Source organism: Pelodiscus sinensis, chromosome 5 (assembly GCF_052426305.1).
Source record: "Pelodiscus sinensis isolate ZL-2025 chromosome 5, ASM5242630v1, whole genome shotgun sequence".
Classification (NCBI taxonomy): Eukaryota; Metazoa; Chordata; order Testudines; family Trionychidae; genus Pelodiscus; species Pelodiscus sinensis.
Genome location: NC_143056.1, coordinates 99,757,584 through 99,781,220, shown reverse-complemented (window position 1 = coordinate 99,781,220; position 23,637 = coordinate 99,757,584). Strand labels below are relative to the sequence as shown.

Here is a 23,637-nt window from a genome sequence, read left to right as displayed (position 1 = left end):
TTTTAAACATGACTAATATCTTTAAAGTCATTGGTTCCTCACAGGAATGAAACAATTGTCATACAGATTCTTATTGTTTTTCCTCTGGATAATAGTATACTCAACAAGGTGTCTGCATTATATTGTATATGCTTATAAAATCTCTTTGTAACTTAAAATGTGTCTTTATAGGCTAGCACAACACTTCACCTATTAAATGACGAATCAGTCTGGAGATACACAGTGGCTGTGTCTAGACTGCATCCCTTTTTCGTAAAAGGGATGCAACTTAGACTTATCGCAATTGCAAATGAAGCGGGGATTTAAATCTCCCCTGCTTCATTAGCATAAAAGTGGCTGCCACTTTTTTCTGGCTCGGAGCTTTGCCGGAAAAAAGCGCCAGTCTAGACACGGATCTTTTGGAAAATAAAGCTTTTTCCGAAAGATCTCTTATCCCTCTTAAAATGGGGGGATAAGGGATCTTTAGGAAAAGGCTTTATTTTCCGAAAGATCCGTGTCTAGACTGGCGCTTTTTTCCGGCAAAGCTCCGAGCCGGAAAAAAGTGGCAGCCACTTTTATGCTAATGAAGCGGGGGAGATTTAAATCCCCGCTTCATTTGCAATTGCGATAAGTCTAAGTTGCATCCCTTTTACGAAAAAGGGATGCAGTCCAGACACAGCCAGTTAGAGATGTAATAGTGTAGTCGATTAACCAATAAGCAAAAGCTTAAAGGTTAATACCATAGACTACACACATTCCTTGTTCCCGTTCCCTCCTCCTCCCTCTGATGCTTTGCATTTTTTAGCAGACTGGCCAGCAACCCGGCTCAGTCCTGGCTCACGCTAGATCTGGGACCTACTCCCGCTGCGGCTCTGCATTTAAAGTGTATTAGGAGCCTGGCTCAGTTCCGGCTTGCATGGGGTGTGGGAGTTCAGCCCTGCCCTGCTCCCCAGACAGACACTACTGCCACCCCACGCTGTGCAGCAGTGAGGGGTGACAGGCAGCTGATCTGCAAGGGGAACTCGTTTTTAAACTAGCTCACCTCATGGACCAGCTCCCATCTGGCACCCCATGCTGCTGCCTCTGATACAGAGGTGACAGCGCGGAGTGACAGGGGGCTCCTCGGGAGTAGGGATGGAGTGCATTGGCTGCCAGCCTCATCTCCGGGGACTATGGAATAGTCGACTAACTGCTAAGAATTCATGAGGTTACTCAACTATTCAATTAACTGATATTTAACATCCCTTTACACAGTAAGACTTTGCTCCTCACTCGGTGAAAGCTTTCAATACAGCACATTCTGCACCTATTGTGGAGCAGTTGCCCCACGTTCTCCTACTACTCTGCCTGAGCATTGGTCCAGAGAGGTTAAAGGTCTGAGGATTTCAGATATTTAAATATATTGGACCCAATTCATTCCACTGTTTTCAGTGGAGTTGTGCCTGGGACAGAAATGGCCCACCATTCTCATATTTAACGAGACATGGCACTGACAAGAAGATTGCACATGTGGAATTGGGGGCCAAATTCTGACAGTTTCCCCTGACAGGAACTAACGGCTGAACGTAGAGTAAGTCTTGCAACTGCTACTCCAGAGATGTTATTACTTGCCTGTTTTCAGCTGAAAATGATATGCAGGTAATGGTTTCCATGGCAAAGCCAGAAGAGCAACAGACTGAAGATTTGGCATATGCTGCTTTATGTCTGCAGTGGTGTTGCTAATACCATAAGCAATGAGCATTTCAATAACAACCGCAGGTATGAAAACCAAACTCCCCTTCACAACGTAGTAACCAACAGTCACGTTATTTGATTGTTCCAGGATCTCAACCTAAAACACACAAGGGAAATGCCTTTTTTAAATTTCCATTTTAACAACTATACTGTTAGATTTTTTATTCTGAATGAGATTGCGTAGAAGTTGTATATGTAATCTGGAGGTGGTGCAATATACAGTAATTTTAATTTTGAATATAAAATCTAAAGTTCCCATCCTGCAAACCCTGACACATTGCCATCAGCAGAATTTTGGGCACAGACCAACTACAGAATGAACAGAACAGTGAGCCACAGCAAAGAACAGGAATAGAAAGAAAAATTTTGTCCCAAGAGCATACAATTTCTTGGGTCGTTAGACTCAAAATTTGTCCCCAACACTACATCAAGTTGGGATCCCCCATTAAAAGGGAGAGGAACATAACCCAGGAGGAGGAGAGTGACAGTACAGCTACTCTGCAGTTATTACTGCTCCCTGTGTGGCCATCCTGGGCTAGAAGCTCTCTCCACTCACTACTGCTGCTTTCCCTGCCTACATAGCATGCCAAAAAGGAAAGGAGAAATGTACAGAGTTATAGTTGAACAGCAAAATTCAGACCTTCCACAGTGTATTCAAATAAGATGCTTTGTGTCCTTCCTCCATCATTTTTATCCATGTTCCCTTTTTGTGTCATGACTTATAGTTAATACGCTGGAAGCACAGCTATGCAAAGAAGCCCTGTGCAAAGAAATGGGATTTCTGTCCCTCGCTTTATATAGACTATGGGTCTAGCCATCTATTTCACTCCAGGCTCACATTTGAGATAATCCAACATTTCATGCCATTTATCTGGAAAATAATGAACATGCTGCTCATCTATTTTTAGTAGAAACTGTTTTCTGCCAACTGCAATTTTTTGTCACTGTAGAAGTGAATGTATCAGGCACAGTGCTTCCAAACTGGAGGATGGATTGACAGCAGTGACAACCAATTTACTGGTCTTGCTTTTGCAGCTGATCAGTATTAAGCTGTGGAAGCGCTTGGCTCACTGCATGGCTGTACTCATTCCTGGCCTTCAAGAGGATGAAGCTGCTGCTGTCAGTTGCCATCTCACACAATGTGCCAAAGAGATACCTTCCTCTCTTCCCCATTTTTAACTCTTAAAACAAAAAATGACAGCCACCATAAAAGAGACCCTGAAATTTTAAGAGCCCACATAGTGTTTGGGTCACTCTGCCTTTCTTCCATGGGAAAACTACCAAAAGCATTGTACGTTCTTCCAAGACAATTTGCCACCTCTGCAATATATCCAATGTCTGCAAATAAATTCCCCACCATGACTTGCCCACAAAGCAGCTCAATAAAGCTGCAGCCTATTTTTTTTAAATAAATAAATCAGGGGTTTTCATAGAAAGAACAGTTTTATTTCTAGTTTAAGGAATATTAATAGATAGGTTGTACTTTCTGAACAACAAAAACCTGACTGCAAATGACAAAGAAATATTGTATATGCTCATTGTCACAGTTAGTCTGATAAATTCAGCTACAGTTAAACAACAGACCATTACATCAGACTTATAGAAAAACAAGTGAAATAAATTCTAACCATAAAAGGGAAACACACAAGCTAAAGTAAAGCTTTAGTCCTTGGGTTGCTGAATTGTGATTTGGAGTTAATCGTAACAGTGAAGTGCTCAGAGGCAGAGAACTGCGTTCTTTAAAGACCAAAATACACTCTCCAAAACATAGTAGTTTGCCATTAACTGGATGCATAATTAAAACAGTTTGTTGTTAGTAAGCATAATAATATTATGAAAGCATTGGAAAAATGTTTTCTTCTCTATCTGCTACTGGAAATAAAACTAAAAAGCTTCAGGATCTGTCATTCTAAATACTTTTTTAGCATCTAATTTTCTGGGGATGAGGATTGTTTTGGGTGGGGCGGAGGGAGGCAGGCCATGTTGAAGTGAAAGAGAAGGAAAAAATGGGATAACTATGGGGTTAAATATGCTAATTATTGCATAGCCAAAAACAAGTCTGCCAAGTGTCATGCATCTCATCTCACCGACATCTGGCAGCCCTAAGATCTCTTACATCCAGCAGGTTGCAGGAAGGGCCTGTAATTTGGTGCAGCTGGCCATCAAGGATCATTGTATCACCTGCTGAGCAATCAGCCAGGCAGCCTCTCTGATTCTTATAATACTGCTCCCTCTGCTAGATCCAATTGGATAAGGAACAGGTGGGAACAGAAGATAATGATTCCCTTAACCTGCCAGTAGGTGACACCATCTTTAGAATGTCTAGCACCAGTTCATGGATAAAATTCCGTTCCGTACACAATTCCATCAAAAGGTATCTGGCTCTGCCTATCACAAATGCAAACTACTCAGTTTTGGGGTCTTGGTGGCCTTATCCCTTTTTGTTTGAATTGGGTCTAGGGGAAATGAGATGAGATACAGGAGTTAGAAACAAACTAGACTATCCTTTATTCATTTTAATAAAAACAGAAAACAACACCCCCAAATGTCACAGAATACGAATATTCAGCACAATGTTTCTGTTTGGTGGAAAGGGGAAGACTTACTTTACTATATAAGCATACTAAACTTGCTTACTTGAGCATTGACCTTTTGGTTGAAAGCTTGTCTCAATGCCTGGGTGAGTCCTTTTGTCACAGTCTCTTTTAAGGAATAGCTGATCAGCAGCCTTCTTGTGTTCAGGAGCAGAACTGTTGAACAACACCAAGTTACACATTAGTTTGAAACATCAATGTGTTGTTTGCATAAGGGTTGGGTTTTGGTTTGTTTGTTTTTTCCTCAATTTGATCACAGTACTTCGGTCACAACACTATGAAGATTTAGTAAGAAGCTATGCTGTGCATCAGGTAAAATGAAGTTCATAACTGCAGGAGCTAGCACAAGAAAGTTCAGGGAGAAACAATATGCACTGCACATTTTCAAAAAGAGAGTAAATTAAAAATTCTACTTCTCAAAAGTGGAAACAAGCAAATAAAAATGACATTTCATATCCACAGTTACGTTCATTTTAGAAGCTCTCTAAACTTTTGTTGATTAGTGGATTGCTCTGGGGAAAAGACTGGATCATTTACTAATTTTTTTTTTTGAAGAATAGTTTTTCTTCATGCATCGCATAGTCAACATGTGGAACTCCTCGCCAGAGGAGGTTGTGAAGACCAGGACTTTAACAAGTTCAAGAAAGAACTAGATAAATTCATGGGATAAACTCATATTAGCCAACATGGGTAGGAATGGTATCCCTAACTCTGTTTGTCAGAGGCTGGAAATGGATGACAGAAGAGGGATCACTTGATGATTATCTGTTTCTGTTCTTTCCCTCTGGGGCATCGGGTATTGGCCACTGTCGACAGACAGGATACTAGGCTGGATGGACTTTGGTCTGATCCAGTAGGGCCGTTATTATGTTCTTAGAAAGACTAAGGGCTAATCTACATTAGATTCACTACATTGGTGCAGCTGCGCCAATTGAATGCATCTGGTGAAGATGCTCTATGTTGACAGGGGAGTATATACATATTTTTAGGGTGGAGATGGTATCAAAAGCTGATAACAGAGGAAGTTCATTAGCATTCTTACTCCTTCCTAGAGAAGGTACCAGCAATACCACAACACCACATACACAATTATATTTTAATACAATATGTCCCAGAAGTATTAAATTAAAGGTTTAGCTTCATTCCATAAAATTTATTTTAATTCCGTAAGTTTATTCAAGATATTACAGGATATTATCAGTCTTTCACAGCTGCTGACTATATTGTGTTATTGCTGCATCTGTTTAGGGGCCTCAGACATAGGAATAAGGATGTAATATATCCAAGAGCAGATCATTTATAGATTTCACTCTTCTGTGCCCCTTCTATGCCTGCATAAATTGGCATGCCCTTTTATCTAGGCCTCCCCTTTCCTTTTTGCCAGTGGTTCTCAATCAGGGATACATAGAGGTCTTCCGGGATAGATCAACTTATGTAGATATTTGCCTAGTTTTACAACAGACCGCATAAAAAGCACTAGCAAAGTAAATACAAACTAAAATTTCATACGTACAATGACTTGTTTGTTCTGCTCGATATACTGAAATGTAAGTACAATGTTATATTCCAATTTATTTTATAATTCTATGGTAAAAACAGAAAAGTACACAATTTTTCAGTAATAGCATGTTGTGACACTTTCATATTTTTATGCCTGAGTTGGGAAGCAAGTAGTTTTTAAGTAAGGTGTATCTTAGAGTACACAGGGCAAATTAGACATCTGAAGAGGGTACAGTAACCTGGAAAGGTTGAGAAGTACTATGCTCTATCCATCACTGCAGAGGAAGAAATAAACTATTACTGTGCAACTCATGCCCTGGAAATGGGATTTGGTTTCCTCCTTTTAACATGTATACGATAGAATGTATATGGTGTATAGATAAATTTTTTCTCTATTATTTACTATCCTCACCATCGCCTATCTTTTTGGCTTGTTAGAGTAGTCATTCCCATTGTATCTAAGGCCCACATTACTTTAAGTTATTTAGAAAGCTAACCAATATTTAAACAACTTTTCTATTTATTCTGAACTATATCTCATGCAAAACTGGTGTATTTCTAGATAAACAAGCTGAGTATAGAATCATACCTGTTTTAACCATAAGGTTGTTGGACAGCTGGCACTCCAGAGGGGAAACTGTTGTCACTTTATCGAAAGTTGCAGTTATAGTTGTTGTAGGAGCAGCAGAAGTGTTTTCCACTGGAGCAGAGGGGAGTCTAGTTGTTTTCGCTGATGCTGTAATAGATGCCAAAGCTGCTGTAATTGTCAGTGGATATGCAGTTGATGTTTTGGTGATTTCTGAGTCTGTGAATTTCTTCATGTTGGGTACTGTGGTTTCTATCTGTCTGTGTGTGTCTGTCATGGATGTCAGTGTGGAAGCTATCACTGTGCTTGCTTTATTGGTTAGAAATGTAACAGTCGTGTGGGGGGGTGATGTTGGTGTGTTTCTTGGTGCAAACGGGAAGTTTGGATGTGCTGTTACTGTCGATGTCAGTTTGGAGGGAGTGTTATTTTTTGCTAGTGTTGATATAAATGTGCTTAATGCTGTCACAGACAGCAAAGGTGTGTTTTCAGTGCCTAAAGAAAACAAGGATGAAGTTGGCGCAGACTTTCCTGTTATTGATTTTGCTTCTGAAGTTGCTACGGTAGGTATTGCACCAGCCGGCATTGAAGATAGCACTGTAATGACAGAATGGGTAAAGTTGGTTGCTGGCAAAAAGGCAGAAGTTATTTGTGTTGGTGATTCATGGACAGAGGTTATAATGACTGATTGCAAAGCACTGGTGGTATGTGTTTGCAATGGGGAGCCATTGGTAGATTCATTAGATAAAGAAACTGTAATTCGAATATCACCTGTACCATTTGCATGCCAATTCTCTGAACTAAATGTAGCTTGATTTTGAACAACAGTAGCCTCATGACTAGGTGGTTCTGAAACAGAGCTGTCTGTAATGTCTGTCAAATTTCCAGAAGTTATGTATTTTTCTCTAGTTAGACTAGATATCAATGTTGAGTTTGAAAATTGTTTGGCTATTGGAAAGGAAGAAACTCTTGGTTGTGTATCACTGAGAGAACTAATTTCATTATTAGCTGAGACAATCAAATTGTCAGTGAACTGAGAAGCCAATGGTAGCTCAGATGGTGTTATGTATAAGGCTTTTGTTGACAAAGAGATATTTTCACCATGGGTTGAATGAGATGTCAGAATGCTAGAAACAGCACTTGTATAATTAGTTACAACTTCTTTCACTGGAGGCAAATACAGATGTGAGACTATTTCAAAGTTTGCAGTGAAGTTAGTGTCTCTGAGAGTGAAGAATTCACTAATGTTTTGAGTGGTGTCAATATCTTTTTTTGACTGGGCTGCAGGTAGTGCTGGAGTTGTAGGATGTGGCGAATAATGAACAGTAGATATTTCCGTGGCAAATGCACGTATGTTAAGTTGTATGACATTAGGAGACCTAATTCCAGTCAAAGATGAAGTTGAAACATTTTGATTAGATGTTGCAGATGTAGAGGTTTCTAAAGTTAGAGAGACAGAAGCAGTTTGTGTGTTTGTAGTATTGTTTATTTGTTGTTGCAGACCTGAAATTGTTGAATCTGGCATTTGATACCCAGTTTCTAAAAAAGAAGTGCTTGGAGAAACTTCTATTACTGGAATGTTGGTTGTTTCTTTTACTGACAGACCACTAACACCAGTTGAAGTAGGCACGGCTGTAACACTCCACTCAGAAGCTGAAGTTGCGATTATAGGTATCCTTGTATTATTTAAACTGCTTTCAGAGGCAGCATTTGAAACACTAGTAAAAACTGATGCTGGAATGCGTGGAGCTTCTGTTGCTAGAACAAATGATGGCAATGTATATAGTTCTGAAGGCACTATAGTGGTCCATGGTTTTGTATCAGTTGTGCTTGAAACTTGATCAGTGGTAAAATCAGGTTTATTTAAAGCTGGGAGAGGGCCATATTCTATCTCTGAAGTGACAATGGTGAATGCCCCTGTGTTTGTTTCTTCATTTTCTCCATTAGTAGCTGAATGTTGTGAGGTTGTAGAATTACGAATACCAGGCCAATTTTCAATAGAGAACTCAGATTTCGAAAGGCCTGTATTAGGATCGAGTAATGATTCTGTAGATGTATTAACAGAACCAACCATTTCTGTTTTCAAAGTACTTTCAGGCATCATTGTTCCTGTTCTGTATTTGCTGGCTAGAGTTTCTGGAGACACTCTGGAATGTAGAGATCCATAAGAAAGGATATTGTTAGCATCTATGCTGGCATACACATTGGCTGTACTACCTATTTCAAAAGGCTGATGGGGAGCCTCTCTAACTGAAAAGCCATCAGAAGATTGCAAATTATTTTCAAAAGCACTTGACAATACCACTGTATTGGTCTTATTAATGGCATCAGTTACCTCTTTTTCCAAAGCTTGACCGACTGACACTGTTGAACGAAGGGATGAAGTATTTATTAGAGGGAATGTAAAAGTGTTCTCATGGTCTGGTGTTGAGTTTGTTGTATTGTTCATATATGTTATAATATTAAAAGTATGATTTGTCACAATTATTAAGGAAGATTCTTTATTTGTTGAAAAAGTAACAGTGGCATTTTTTAAAAGGAAGTCTGATGTATTTGTAGGTGCTGGTGGTGGGACTACTGCATTGCTATTGCTTATTGCATCTGGAATAAATGTTCTTGGCACAGTAAAGGAAGACTTATTTTCTGCTGAATGGGAGGCTCTCATTGAACTATTAGAAGCTGGTGATAAAAATATTGCATTGGTAGAACCCAACATGTCATTAGCTGATGTGGAGGCCTCGTGACTCATTTTTAGTAATGTAGCTATAGTGCCTGTGGTATAAAATTGCCCATGGTGTGAAGTACTAAACATTGGAGTCTCTGATTTACTATTAAAAGCTGGTGATGATGTAGCTGGGTGGATGTCATTCTCTCGGTCAGTCACCACTGCCTTGAATGGCAGATTGGTGCGCATTGCTCCAGAGGAAGATACATTATCTGTTGAGTGAAACAATGAAGGTCTTTCAATAGGAAGCCATGACACAGTTTCAGAAACTACTGGTAGGAAAGGCTGAGGGGATATTGGTGACACTCTTCCCATTGTCTTTGTGGAATGTGTTATTGTTGAGCCATAGCTAATAAGCGATGTGATACCTGTGACCTCTTTAGGATCCCTTCTGGATAAGGGGTGATTCACTGTACTGGACTTGACAGCAGTCACTGTGCTTGATGGTTTAGGTCTGCTTGCACTAAAATGAGAGTCAGCTGAATCTACGTGGAAGAAATTTTCAAAATCTGTGGATAAAGGCACTTTGGTGGGTAATACAGTTGACTTAGAATAGATAATGGTATGAGGTGATTGTATTACCAATGAAGAAAATGAAGATGATGGAACAGTTGCAAGAATGTCTGATCCTGATGTGGTTTTTTTTGAAATGGGGGGTGGTTCTAATGTTAGCTGAGATGGCACAGAGGTACTTGAATGTGTCATTGATGGTTTTGTGGACAATGTGGCAAACATACTGATTTGAGGCAAACCTGATACAACAGGTGTTTCATCTACATCTTGAGAGGGTGACCTCACTGGTGATTCAGTTGAAACCTTGGAAGGCTCCTGGGATGCACTATTTCCACTGCCTTGGTAAAGGGTGGGTGAAAAATTAGCTTGGTCCATAGTACTGGCACCAGTCAATGTTGTTTTTATTATCTGAAGTAAGTTTGCATTCTCCAATATCTGTCTCGTTGATATGTCAGCCACTGAGGAAGACTTAATATCTGTTGAAGACCATGTTGGTAATAATATAGATCTCCAGTTAGGAAGAGACTCTGTAGAAGGGGCGACCTTTATTCGATGGTGTTTGGTACCTGTAAAATAATAATTAAAATGAATGTTCTGCAAAAAATGTGTTATCTTGATACACCACACCAGTGAATCTGAACAGGAAATGTATAATACTAGGTAAAGGAATTATTTTTCTCTGTTGATAAACATAACGAATAAACAAAATTACAGAACGTTTAAAAATATGAATATGAGAAGTGCAATGTGAGTAAACATAACTCTCTCATTGTTTAATTATATAGAAAATAAAAGATAACACCAAGTTTTATTTACAGTGATAATAATTACTGCTGCTGTACATAAACTCGGGGTGGCTTAACCTACTAGGAAGATAACTTGCTGCACTTGAGACAGCTTTTGATGTTACCTTCATACTGTGTCAAAATATTATGTGCAGTTTGTGACACTTCGTCACCTATTTTTATGGAAATATGTTTTTGAATATGAATATGCATAACTCAGATATGCTTATGCAAAACAGATCAAGTCATGTATCATACAAGAGCATGTGACCCCTGAATGTGTATACTGAATTTGTGTGCCTGTATCATTCTTGGAAGCTGCAGGGGGTAGCCGAGTTAGTCTGTGCAGGATAAAGTTTAAAAACAACAAATGGTCTGGTAGCACTTTATAGACTAACAAAATATATAGATGGTATCATGAGCTTTCATGGGCACAGCCCACTTCTTCAGATCCAGTCATCTGAAGAAGTGGGCTGTGCTCACGAAAGCTCATGATACAAGAATGATACAAAACATATAGATGGTAAGTGAATTAGAAATATGAAGTGTAAACCTGCTTATTAATCTAGAGTTTCTAGTGAAAGCCATTAGTGGTACTTCAAGGACTTACTGGCTTGGTGCTCAAAACAATGGTCTGTAAATGGTTTTGTTTGTCCTTGTAACCCCGGACTTTGGATGGTCTAAAAAAGATATGTGATCATGCCACCTGGTGGTGGAATACTTCTTGAATCTGAATCAGTTGGGATGGGCAGGATGAAAAAAAAAGATTCCTTCCCAGGGGAAATTCTAATTAAATAATGGGAAACAATCAATGATCATCTTCAGCTAGCTTTGATACTCTCTCCCTCACCCCAAAAATATATGCATTAAGAAACCGGAAAACAAAGAACTCTATATACACAAGAATCTGTTAGATGCAAGCCAGAGAAAAAATCAGCTCTGACTTGAACAATTTTACCTGGAATAAGCACTAGGGTGTAACAATAGCTCTTGGGGTATGTCTATATTACGTGCTTATTTTGAAACAAGCTATTTTGGAATAATAACTCACAAAATAGCTATTTCAAAATAACATGTCCACACTACAAATGCCCATCAAAATAGCACAGATTTATGTCCGGTTAGCGCATCCCTAACGATTGGAGCCTGAATCGCATTTAAGGCCCCTGGAAGCACACCGGGCAGGGCATCAGGACAGCAGTCACTTCCTGTAGCGTTTACCTGAGGCTATCTGACGCTCGTGCTTAAAGGGACTCCCCTCTGCAGCTGTGTCTCAGTCTCCTCTCCATTGCCTATTTCCTAGAGGGACAGCAAACTCTTCTCATTGCATGCTCAGGTTGACCTTGCAGACATCACAGCACTCCAGCCAAGGAACCAGACCCGCTGCAAAACACTCACTGGCTCTTAGACCTCATGCCGCACCTCCTGATGCACCACTGACTGGACTTTTAATGGTCCAGTGAGCACTGCTGACTGGAGCTGCCAGAATTATGTTTCAAGTGGGTGCTCTGGTTGAAAACTAGATGCCTAGCAATTCTAATCAGACAGCAGTGCTCTAGTACAGGCTTAGCAGTGCTCTATACAGAAAAGAAGCCAGTCTTACATGGACAAAACATTTTCCTGACTATATTTTTCCCTTCAACATTGCTAGCCACCAAAACAGCTATAGTGGCTACGTGAAAGAGAGAGTCTGTGTTCTTTAATGGCTTACTTTGTACAAATCAGAAACTGTTGTCTGTCAAATAGAAAGAGAGAGACCTTAAAAAGCAACGATCATGTGACTTATTTCCAACACTTTGGGTCCAGTTCTGCAAACCATTCACACATGTTATTAACTTCAAGTCCCATTGACTTCAATGGAACTTTAGCATATGCTGAATAAGGATGGACTCCGACACAAGCTTAAAATTAAGCATGTGCTTAAGTGCTTTTCTGTGTCAGGGATTTAGCCAGCCTGTGATTTAAAATTGCTTTAAATCACTTCAAAATTCATCATTGCCCAATCTGTTATAGCACTAACAAACTGGACTATTGGTCCATGTACTGTATCAAAACCCAGACCCAAAGCCTTCTGTATTCTTTACATTAGATAAGACTCGCCTACTGTTTTCTGAAGAGGAAGCCTAGGAAGTCAGGGGAAGACAGATTTTATTTTCTGAAGTCTTCGCTCTTTAGACTAGAGCATCAGAATATGTCAACATCAGTGTAACATTCTCTTTCCCCCTCTGTTTCTTCACACTTGAAGATTATCATTCTCATCAGAGCCACAGAAGAGACTGTAGACTTGAGATAGTGTCAAACTGACATGATCACAGTTTGACAAGTAGGGGAAAGTGTGGCATAACTTAGAGTAGCAAAAATGAGAATGTCATCAGCTATGAAATCATCCGCTGTTTCTCTTCCACAACTTAATCTTTGCTTTAAAGGATTTTTCTATGCCAGCTGGTAATTTTTCTTTTACGTCCTTTGATGAGCAAAATCCCCCAACATCCATACTCATTCTCTTGAATGACTGGTGGTTTGTGGAACTACTTATCAGGTGTTCTTTAGTCAGATTCAAAATGTTGTCATGCTGCTGCTGGGAAATTTATGGTTCCATCTGGCTATCATTGCATTTCTACACACATCTCCCACTCTTACATAACTTGCCATCTTCCATTTGTGAGTACGTGGAGTACTCAAAAAATGAAAGAATCCACCCAATGTGTTTATTAGCAATTGGGGGTGGGGGAAAGGATCAAATCTCATCTAGGTCTATGACATAACTACACCTCTATCTGGCTGTGGGGGAACCTGGAATACTTGTTATACTTGCAGATACAGAAGGAGCATAAATAACTGTACTTCTTGAAGGACAGTACAACCTATACATCAAAGTGGTATGAGACATTTGGAAGACTTATGTGTAAGGGGACAGAGAGAAGGCTAGGAAAACATGCAGGAAAATCTTGACCCTAATACTATTGCAAGAGGAGAGGTAAAGTAAAGAATGCAATGCTGCTGAATTCTCTAGGTCAGGGGTTCCCAACCTGGGGTATGCATACCCCCAAGCTTGTCAAGGAGGTATGGGGAGTATTTGGTAAGTAACTAGATTATCCTAATTGAAATATTCCAAAAGTAGTAGTGTTAGTGAAAAAAGTTGTGGATTCTAGAGTCTAGAATTTATTTCCTTTCATATTGAATAGGGGGTATGGGAAGGTTTACTAAAAGCCAAGGAGGTACAGGGACCGAAAAAGGTTGGGAACCCCTGCTCTAGGTGGTCCTACTCTTTCCAGAATGAGAGGCTGGAGAAAGAGTGGAGCAGGATTAAGGAATAGATCAATGCAGCACCATAACAAAGAGAAAACACTATTGGAACAAATGTTCAAAGATCAGCTAAGGAAATGGAAAAAACAGTATCTCAGAAGCCAGGGAAGAGATAGGCGTGAATACTAATTAAGAATGGAATGCATTTAGTAGCAGGGTGAGAGCAGGCAGAGTGACTATTAACATGCATTTGATGTTAAAATGCAGATAAATAACAACCAGAAAAGTATAAGTACATGGTGAGATTTGAGCAAGATCATAATGAGGCAAAGACTTTGAGTTGTAGCATCAACACACACAAACTGTGGGGTGCTGCCTACTGGTACATGAAACCCTTCACAGGCTTTCCCAGGAAGCAAGAAGACCAGAACCAAGACACATGAAGGAACAGAGATGGCCTGATGGAACATACATGCATGAGTTGCAGTGTTAGCAACTGGGCACAGCTACCAGTAAATCCACTGACTCTAAGGCCATGTCTACACTGGCCGACGTAAAGCGCTGGTAGCGAAAATGCTATTGAGTGTCTACACTGCACTTCTGTCTGCATTTGGCACCATACCATTTTTCAATGGCTTCGTGCTGCGCGCTCTGCCTCCTTGGTGTGCAAGAATGGATCCCCAGCTGTTGACGAAAATGCTAGGTCTCACTAGCACATCACGTGGCAGTTGAGTTATTCCTGAAGCTGCAAAGTGACAATGAGCACTGTCTCTGCAGCATTCATCCAACATGACATTTCTTGTGGGATTCAGGGAGGTGCTGGCCCCAGTGGAACAACATTTTTGGGCTCAGGAAACAAGCACTGAGTGGTGTGATCACATCGTCCTGCAAGCCTGGGATTGCATGTGAATGAGAGCTGCCCTGCCGGTGGAGAAGCACGTGGTGATCACACTGTGGAAGCTGGCTACTCCAGACAGCTTTCACTTCACCACCAAGCACTTCAGAGTGGGAAAGTTAGACTCGTGCCAATCAAAGTGTGCAGGGCCATCAATCACATCCTGCTCCAAAAGAGCATGACTCTGAGTAACATGTATGACATTGTGGTTGGCTTAGCCCAGATGGGCTTCCCAAACTGTGGAAGGGTGAGAGAGGGCATGCAAATTCCACACCATGCTCTGACACATTTGTGGTGACGAAGAAAGGCTTGATGTAGTACAGGGTCAGACATAAAGGCAGCCTCAAGCTGTTTAAAAGGTTCCTGACACTTCGCAGGCCACTTAACCAAAAAGAAGCAACTGCATTTGGTTATATCAGTCAGTGGAGCAGCAATCTGTCTGTAGTGCAATACAAATTGCCTGTAATATCTTGCTAAACCTAGAAATTTTGGAACTGTTTTTTTGATTTAGGGACAGGCCAATTTCAACACCCCCCCCCCCCCCGGCTCTTTGTGCTATATGCACAAATATTTTGGCTCTTTGTCTGTAACGGGTTGGCAACCCCTGCTGTAGAGGGTAGATAGTCCCTTGACCGACCTGCTGTCCAAGACACAACCAGATTTATAGAACCTAGATCTGGAAGGGACCTCAAGAGGTCATCGAGTCCAGTCCCCTGCCCTCATGGCAGGACCATACATTGTCTAGATAATCCCTGATAGATGTCTATCCAACCTGCTCTTAAGTATCTCTAGAGATGAGAGATTCCACAACCACCTAGGCAACTTATTCCAGTGTTTAACGATCCTGACAGTCAGGAAGCTTTTCTTAATGTCCAACATAAACCTCCCTTGCTGCAATCCCACAGAGACAGACACCTACAAGATCTTTCTCGGGCATTCTTAAAACTTAAATACCCACCTGGGGAAGTGAAAAACAGATTGACAGAGCCAGATGCATATCCAAGAATCTGCTTCCTCAGGTCAGACCCAAGCGGAAAACAGAAGAATACCACTAGTCATCACCTACAGCCCCCAGCTTAAACCCCTCCAGCGCATCATTCACAATCTACAACCTACCCTGGAAAATGATTCCTCACTCTCACAAGCCTTGTGGTTGCAGAGATGGACAGGACTATTCCAGTGACTCTCCCTATGAGGAAGGGTGCTGGTGCTTAATCAGTTGGTCCTGTCTATGCACTGTCACCGTCTCAACACCCTGGTCCCAATCCTGGGTTTCCTGGCCGACATAGCTGATGTTGGGGTTCTTCTGATCAGGTCTGCACTGGGACTCTCCTGGAGTTCTCCATCTTCCCCTGGAGAAAGGAGAGCAGGGCCTGACGTGTTTGCGCATGTCTTCCGCCACCAGGCCCTGCAGAGACTTTCCTCCACCACTTCCAAGGGCTCCGATATGACCAGCAGCTCCTTTAACTCCAGCCAGGGGGTCTTCTGCGAGAGCTCTCTGAGCTGCCATCCTTCTACCAGGACCTCCTCTGGACTTGGAAGCTGCTTTTCGTGACCAAGTCGATAGGAGCCACCATGGGGGCAGACCTCCTCTTGGAGTCCCTGCTACACAACTCGCATCTCCGTGTGCTGGTGGCAGAGTTCCCCTCAGTGCACTAGAGACTGGTTCTTGCCAGAATTCACCAGGACCAAGACCTCCTGGACTACGATCGTGGAGACTGAGTGGATCCTCTGGTGCTTGCTAGCACATGGGGCTCTCCATTTTTTGTACTCCCCGATGCATATGTCAGGAGGTGAGGGACCCTTTGCCATCCACTGCTCAGGTTTATCACAACAGGGTCCTGTGAGAGGGTGCACCATCCCAACCCCTCACCCTGGCTCTACCGATTTCTCTATTAGTTCCACCTGCCTTCCTTGCCACCTCCCCCTCATCACACTAGCTGGCTGCATGCATTGCAGCCAGTCTCCTTTCGAATTGTGCCAAAAAGTCATCTGTCCACACTTGTGTTTCGCACTCTTCACTTCCCCATCCTCTTGTCTCACCCAGATACTAAATAGCGGGACCTCTTGCCACCAATAGTGGGGGGAGCCCTGCTGGGCCAGTTTGTATTTCACCTTGATCCCATGGCCTGCCGGGGACATCAGCTGGAGGATCCTCCATGGCACTATGCGTAGGGGTGTGTACTTGATGCATATTACACCTGCCCCTGATGCTTGCCCCTTCTGTGGAGTGAGGGAGATTCTGGTGCACATCTGCTTTGAGTTTACCAGGTTACAGTTCCTCTTTGGGCTCCTCTAGAACCACTTCTTGAGGTTCTGGCTGTGCTTCTCCCCTGACCTACTGATTTACACACACAACATCGATGGCCCCACAAAGTCAGAGGACTTCCTCGTCAACCTCCTCCTGGCTACGGCCAAGATGGCCATTTATAAAATCAAGGAGTTGAGGTTGGTTGTGGGAGGGGCCTTTTTCTGTTCCTCTATCCATTTACGTATCTGTGTGGAGTTTCTCTGAGTGGTATCGGCTGACTCCACTGGATGCTTGTGGGGAGCAGTGGGTGCTATCTGGGGCTCTCTGCTGGGTGTCCCTTTCCAGTTCCCTTGTTTTGGCCCTTTGACCTTCACACCTGCTCCTGTTTTTCTTTCTTTATTTGTCACCTGTAATTATTTGGATTCCAAGACTCAGGTGATCATCCCTGTAGGCTGGGGAAGGATCCCGCCTACCTCCCCGTCTCCAACAGGACCACTCTCCTACTGAGGGTGGTATCTGCTGTGTAGTGGCTAGCGTGTTCACTTAACATGAAAGGGGTTTGAAACCAACAAGAAACAATATCACTCTCGCACTGCTCCTAAGCTCTGCTGAGTCACATTACCCATAGCAATTTTCTACACTTCATAACTTGTCATTTATATTGATTGCTATTTCCACTTATTGTCCCATACGCTAGTTTATTATTTCTAATTGCTGCCCCCACTTCCCTACTGAACTACAAAGGACTCTTACCCAGCATTGATGTTTTTCTTCATTGTGGAATTGTGTGGGGTTTTTTTTTTTTGTTCATCTATGAATTCTCCTCTTTAATAACTACTTATTTTCATTCACTTTATATCTGTTTAAATCTTTTTCATAAGGTCATTATTGTTCATAATTTTCTTCACTTTTGAGAAATTAGCCCTCTTTTGAAGCACTAAATATCTAGTTACTTGCTGGTCCTGTCCCGTTTGCCCAGAGTTTGTAATCAGGTCTTGATGGTTGCTTAGAAACAAGCGATCAACATCCAATCTAGTGATGAATTCATCTTTACCTGTCATAATGAAGACCAAAATGGTTATAATGGGTGTAATGCCTTCAGTGTTAAAAATTATCATCTGTAACTTATAATGCATAGAATGATGTTTTTATTAAAGGCTACAATACACTTCCAGCCTATGTCTCCCCAGTTGAACTCTGCAATAACAGCAACATTTCCAACAATACATTACAGTTCTTAAGGAATAACACAATCTGTTCTCTTGTTAGATTCACTGGCTTGCATACCCTACACCTACCACCTTGTCCTGTGCTTTGTTAGTTAGCACATCGATCCATATACATTCAAAATCTTGTCATTCTGAGTTACAAAAAAAACCCTGTAAAATAGGTGATTAGAATGTAGAGTTCTTGCTCCCCCCCATAGACACTTTTTTACCTCCTCTGATCTTCCTAAACAGGTTATAGCTAATTGTATGACTTGTGCCAGCAGGTTTCAGTAGGCCAGTCATATGCATTTTTCCTTATCGATTAAAGTTTCTATTTCTTCTTACTTGCTCTCGAGAAGGTATATAAGCAATTGAAAAATGTATTCTTTGCCACATCTGTTCCATTTGTACATGGCATCCTGCATTTCAGATTTACATCACATTTGTGTCTTTAACATCCTCCTCTTGAGTTGGTAGTTTAATGCCTGCCTTGGTACACCAGCTGGTCTGCAACTTCAAGATAGGACCAACAAGGAAAACAACAGAACACCACTAGTCATCACCAACAGCCCCCAACTTAAACCCCTCCAGCGCATCATCCGCCATCTACAGCCTATCCTGGAAAATGACCCCTCACTCTGACAGATCTTAGCAGACAGCCCCGTCCTTGCCCACAGACAGACAACCTTAAGCAAATACTTACCAGCTGTCACGCACAACACTTCAGACACACTCACCCAGGAATCTATCCGTGCAATAAACCCCACCGCCAACTCTGTCCATACATCTTTACCAGTAACACCATCTCAGGACATAAATACATAAAGCCACTATATCAGAGGCTCATACGACAGCTAACATGATCTATGCCATCAAGTGCCAGCAATGCCCCTCTGCCATGTGTATTAGCCAAACTGGACAGTCTCTACATCAAAAAAATAAATGGATACAAATCAGGTATTAGAAATTGTAACACACAGAAACCTGAAGGGAACATTTTAACCTGCCTGGGCACTTAAACATGGATTTAAAAGTAGCCATTCTTCTACAAAGGAATTTTATAAGCCAATTGCACAGAGAGTACAGAACTGACCTTCATATATGAATCTAACAGTTTCCCTAGGCCTGAACGAAGACATGAACTGGAAGGCCCATTATAAATACAGCTCCCCTTACATTTAACACCTCATTGACATCAAAAGCTAAATATGGGACACTTCCAGGCCAGTCAATTTCCTTCATTAGCACCAACACTGTTTCTTCCCCCGTTTTTCCTCCACTCTGACAAAAAGTTCATGATTCATTCATATCTATATCTATCTATATATATGAGAGAGAGAGGGTATGTCTACACTACAGCACTAATTCGAACTAACTTAGTTCGAATTAGTTAATTCGAACTAAGCTAATTCGAACTAGTGCATCTAGACTAAAAAATTAGTTCGAATTAGCATTTTGCTAATTCGAACTAGGATGTCCACACTGAGTGGACCATGAACTGAGGTTAAGGATGGCCAGAAGCAGTGCCGGCAGGGCATCAGATTAGGACTTAGAGTGTGGAGCTGCTGCCTCAGGCTAGCTGATGGCTGTGCTTAAAGGGACCCGACCCCCACCCCACACAGACAGTTCTCAGGGGTTCCCCGCTTGCAAAGCAGTCCTGTCTTGGAGTGCCCTGAGTGCCCACACTCGGCACATCACAGCACTCGGCCATCAGCCCGGCTGCACTTGCCGCAGGCTGCCATCTGGAGGAGGGGGTCAATCAAGGGGCTTCAGGAGAGCTTCCACCCCGAGAAGCCCACAGAGCCAGCCCAGTCCTCCCCATCGGGGGCTCGTACCCCATTCCTCCCTCACCTCCTTCCACTTACCCTTCCCTAGCCCCCCTTCCTGATGTACAAAATAAAGGACAATTGTGTTCAAAAATGGAATCTGTCTTTATTGAACAAAACTGGGGGAGACTAGGAAAAGGAGGTGGGAGAGGGGAAGAGAGAGGCTGGGAGAGGGGAGGGCAACTAAAATGATCAGGGGTTGGGAACAGGTCCCATATGAAGAGAGGCTAAAGAGACTGGGACTTTTCAGCTTAGAAAAGAGGAGACGGAGGGAGGACAGGATAGAGGTCTCTAAAAGCAGGAGTTGGGTGGAGAGGGTGCATCCAGAAAAGTTCTTCATTAGTTCCCATAAAGAAGGACTAGAGGACACCACAGGAAAGGAATGGGTAGCAGGCTTCAAACTAGTAACAGAAAGTTGTTCTTCACAAAGCAAAGAGTCAACCTGTGGAACTCCTTGCTGCAGGAGACTGTGAAGGCTACAACTAGAACAGAGTTTAAAGGGACGTGAGAGAAAGTCATGGAGGTTGGGTCCATGGAGTGGTATTAGCCAGGGGGTAGGAGTGGTGTCCCTGCCCAAGGTTTGTGGAAGGCTGGAGAGGGATGGCACAAGACAAATGGCTTGGTCACTGTCTTCGGTCCATCCCCTCCAGGGTCCCTAGGGTTGGCCGTGTCGGCAGACAGGCTACTGGGCTAGATGGACCTTTGGTCTGACCCAGGACGGCCATTGTAAGCTCAGGGCTCAGGGTCGGCGGTCTCAGTGGGGCTGGGAAAACCCTTGCTGCGGTGGCATGAGCAGGGGTATCCCTTCATTCACCAGTCAAGGCAAAGGGCATGGGAACCACCTGTGGCAGAATCTATTGGTGCAGCTGAGCACGGTGATAGGGAGCAGGAGTTATAATTCACACATGGCCATATTCTGTTTTGGGCAGGGGTAGAGTTGGGGAGAACATAAGAACGGCCATACTGGGTCAGAACAAAGGTCCATCTAGTCCAGTATCCTGTCTACCCACAGTGGCCAATATCAGATGCCCCAGAGGGAGGGATCACAACAGGTAATCCTCACCTTGATCCCTCTCCTGTCATCCATTTTCAGAGAAACAGAGGCTAGGAACACCATTCCTACCCATCCTGGCTAACAGCCATTGATGGTCCTAACCTACATGAATCTATCTTGCTCTTTTTTGAACCCTGTTAAAGTCTTTTTCTTCACAACATTCTCTGGAAAGGAGTTCCACAGGTTGAATATACACTGAGTGAAGAAAACCTTCCTTTTTTTGTTTTAAACCTGCTGCCTATTAATTTCATTTGGTGACCCCTAGTTCTTATATTGTGGGAACAAGTAAATCACTTTTCCTTATTCACTTTTTCCACACCAGTCATGATTGTATAGACCTCTATCATATCCCTCCTTAGTCTCCTCTTTTCTAAGCTGAAAAGTCAAAGTCTTTTTAGTCTCTCTTCATATGAGCCCCGTTCCAAACCCCTAATCATTTTTGTTGCCCTTTTCTGAACTTTTTCCAATGACAAGATATCTTTTTTCAGATGAGGCAACCACAGCTATACACAGTATTCAAGATGCGGGCGTACCATGGTTTAACATAGGGGCAATAAGATGTTTTTTGTTTTATTCTCTAACCCTTTTTTAATGATTCCTAACATTCTATTTGCTTTTTTGACTGCTGCTGCACACTGAGTGGATGTTTTCAGAGAACTATCCACAATGACTCCAAGATCTCTCTCTTGAGTAGCTGTAGTTAAATTAGTCCCCATCATACTACTGTGGGAGGGGGGAGTGAAAGTTTTAGTAATGGTCACCCATTTCCACAGAGTGCGTTCACTCTAAAAGACATTTCACTGTTTCGGGTGAGCATAGAGGAAAAGAAGGTCTTCTATTCAATCCATTCAGGACCATTCACAGCTTTGTCTTTGTGATGGCCTTCCTCCCAGCAATGGCAAAAAGTGAGGGAATGTCAGTATTCAATGGTCAAATATCACATTTGCTCTGTCAGCTAATCTCAGGAAAAGGGTGGCACAGCAGCTGCATGAAGCTTTCAAGGAGGTCTGTGAAGCAGATTACCAAGACATAAGACACTGCATGAACAGTCTTTCCGCCATCTGACTGATCCTCAGCATGGCTCCAAGCTGGGGATCTCCTGTTGCATAAAGCAGTCATGGCCAGGCAAAGAGCTTGGCTGAGAATCATAGAATCATAGAACTAGAAGAGACCTTAGAAGGTCATCAAGTCCAGCCCCCTGCTCTAGACAGGACCAATCCCAACTAAATCAACCCAGCCAGGGCTTTGTCAAGCCGAGACTTAAACACCTCTAAGGATGGAGACTCCACTACTTCCCTAGGTAACCCATTCCAGTGATTTACTACCCTCCTAGTGAAATAGTTTTTCCTAATATACAACCTGGACCTCTCCCACCACAACTTGAGACCATTGGTCCTTGTTCTGCCATCTGTCACTACTGAGAACAGCCTCTCTCCATCCTCTTTGGAACCTCCCTTCAGGAAGTTGAAGGCTGCTATCAAATCCCCCCTCACTCTTCGCTTCTACAGACTAAACAGACCCAACTCCCTCAGCCTCTCCTCATAAGTCATATGCTCCAGCCCCCTAATCATTTTGGTTGCCCTCCGCTGGACCCTCTCCAATGCGTCCACATCCTTTTTGTAGTGGGGGGCCCAGAACTGGACACAATACTCCATATGTGGCCTCACCAAAGTCGAATAAAGGGGAATAATGACATCTCTGGATCTGCTGGCAATGCTCCTCTTAATGCAACCTAATATGCCATTAGTCTTTTTGACTACAAGGGCACACTGTTGACTCATATCCAGCTTCTCATCCACTGTAACCCCCAGGTCCTTTTCTGCAGAACTACTACTTAACTGGTTGGTCCCCAGCTTGTAACTATGCTTGCGATTCTTCCATCCCAAGTGCAGGACTCTTCACTTGTCCTTGTTGAACCTCATCAGATTTCTTGTGGCCCAATCCTCCAGTTTGTCTACGTTACTCTGGACCCTATCTCTGCCCTCAAGTGTATCTACCTCTCCCCCTAGCTTAGTGTCATCTGCAAACTTGCTGAGGGTGTAATCCATCCCCTCATCCAGGTCATTAATAAACATATTGAACAAAACTGGTCCTAGAACTGAACGTTGGGGCACTCCACTAGAAACCAACCGCCATCCTGACATTGAGCCGTTGATCACTACCTGCTGGGCCTGGCCTTCTAGCCATCTTATTATCCATCTTATTGTCCATTTATCTAATCCACATTCCCTTAACTTGCTGGCAAGAATATTGTGGGAGACCGTATCAAAAGCCTTGCTAAAGTCAAGGTATATCACATCCACTGACTTCCCCATGTCCACAGAGCCAGTTACCTCATCATAGAAGCTAATCAGATTGGTCAGGCACGACTTCCCTTTGTGAATCCATGCTAATTATTCCTAATCACTTTCCTCTCTTCCAAGTGCCTCAAAATGGATTCCTTAAGGATCCCTTCTGTGATTTTTCCAGGAACCAAGGTAAGACCTATAGTTCCCTGGATCATCCTTCTTCCCTTTTTTGAAGATGGGCACTACATTTGCCTTTTTCCAATCATTTGGGATTTCTCCCGATCGCCACGACTTTTCAAAGATAATGGCCAAAGGCTCCTCAATGACATTTGCCAAATCCTCAGTATCCTCGGATGCATTAAGTCCGGACCCATGGATTTGTGTACGTTTAGCTTTTCTAAATAGTTCTTAACCTGTTCTTTACTCACCACGGGCTTTCCATCTTCAGCACATCTT

General features: G+C 42.5%; 1 protein-coding gene across 3 annotated transcripts in view; it reads right to left on the bottom strand.

Annotated features, from left to right (window-relative positions):
* The window catches only part of KIAA1549L (KIAA1549 like), a 234,831-nt gene that overhangs the window by 104,144 nt on the left and 107,050 nt on the right, over window positions 1-23,637 (bottom strand). For 2 of the 3 annotated variants that reach the window (XM_075927818.2, XM_075927819.2), the window contains exons 2-4: window positions 6,397-10,194; window positions 4,351-4,463; window positions 1,591-1,810 (exon numbers count right to left, since the gene is read on the bottom strand). In XM_075927818.2, the coding sequence (XP_075783933.2) occupies window positions 1,591-1,810; window positions 4,351-4,463; window positions 6,397-10,194 (4,131 nt within the window). The remainder of the gene's footprint in view (window positions 1-1,590; window positions 1,811-4,350; window positions 4,464-6,396; window positions 10,195-23,637) is intronic. The other variant, XM_075927820.2, reaches the window with a different exon arrangement.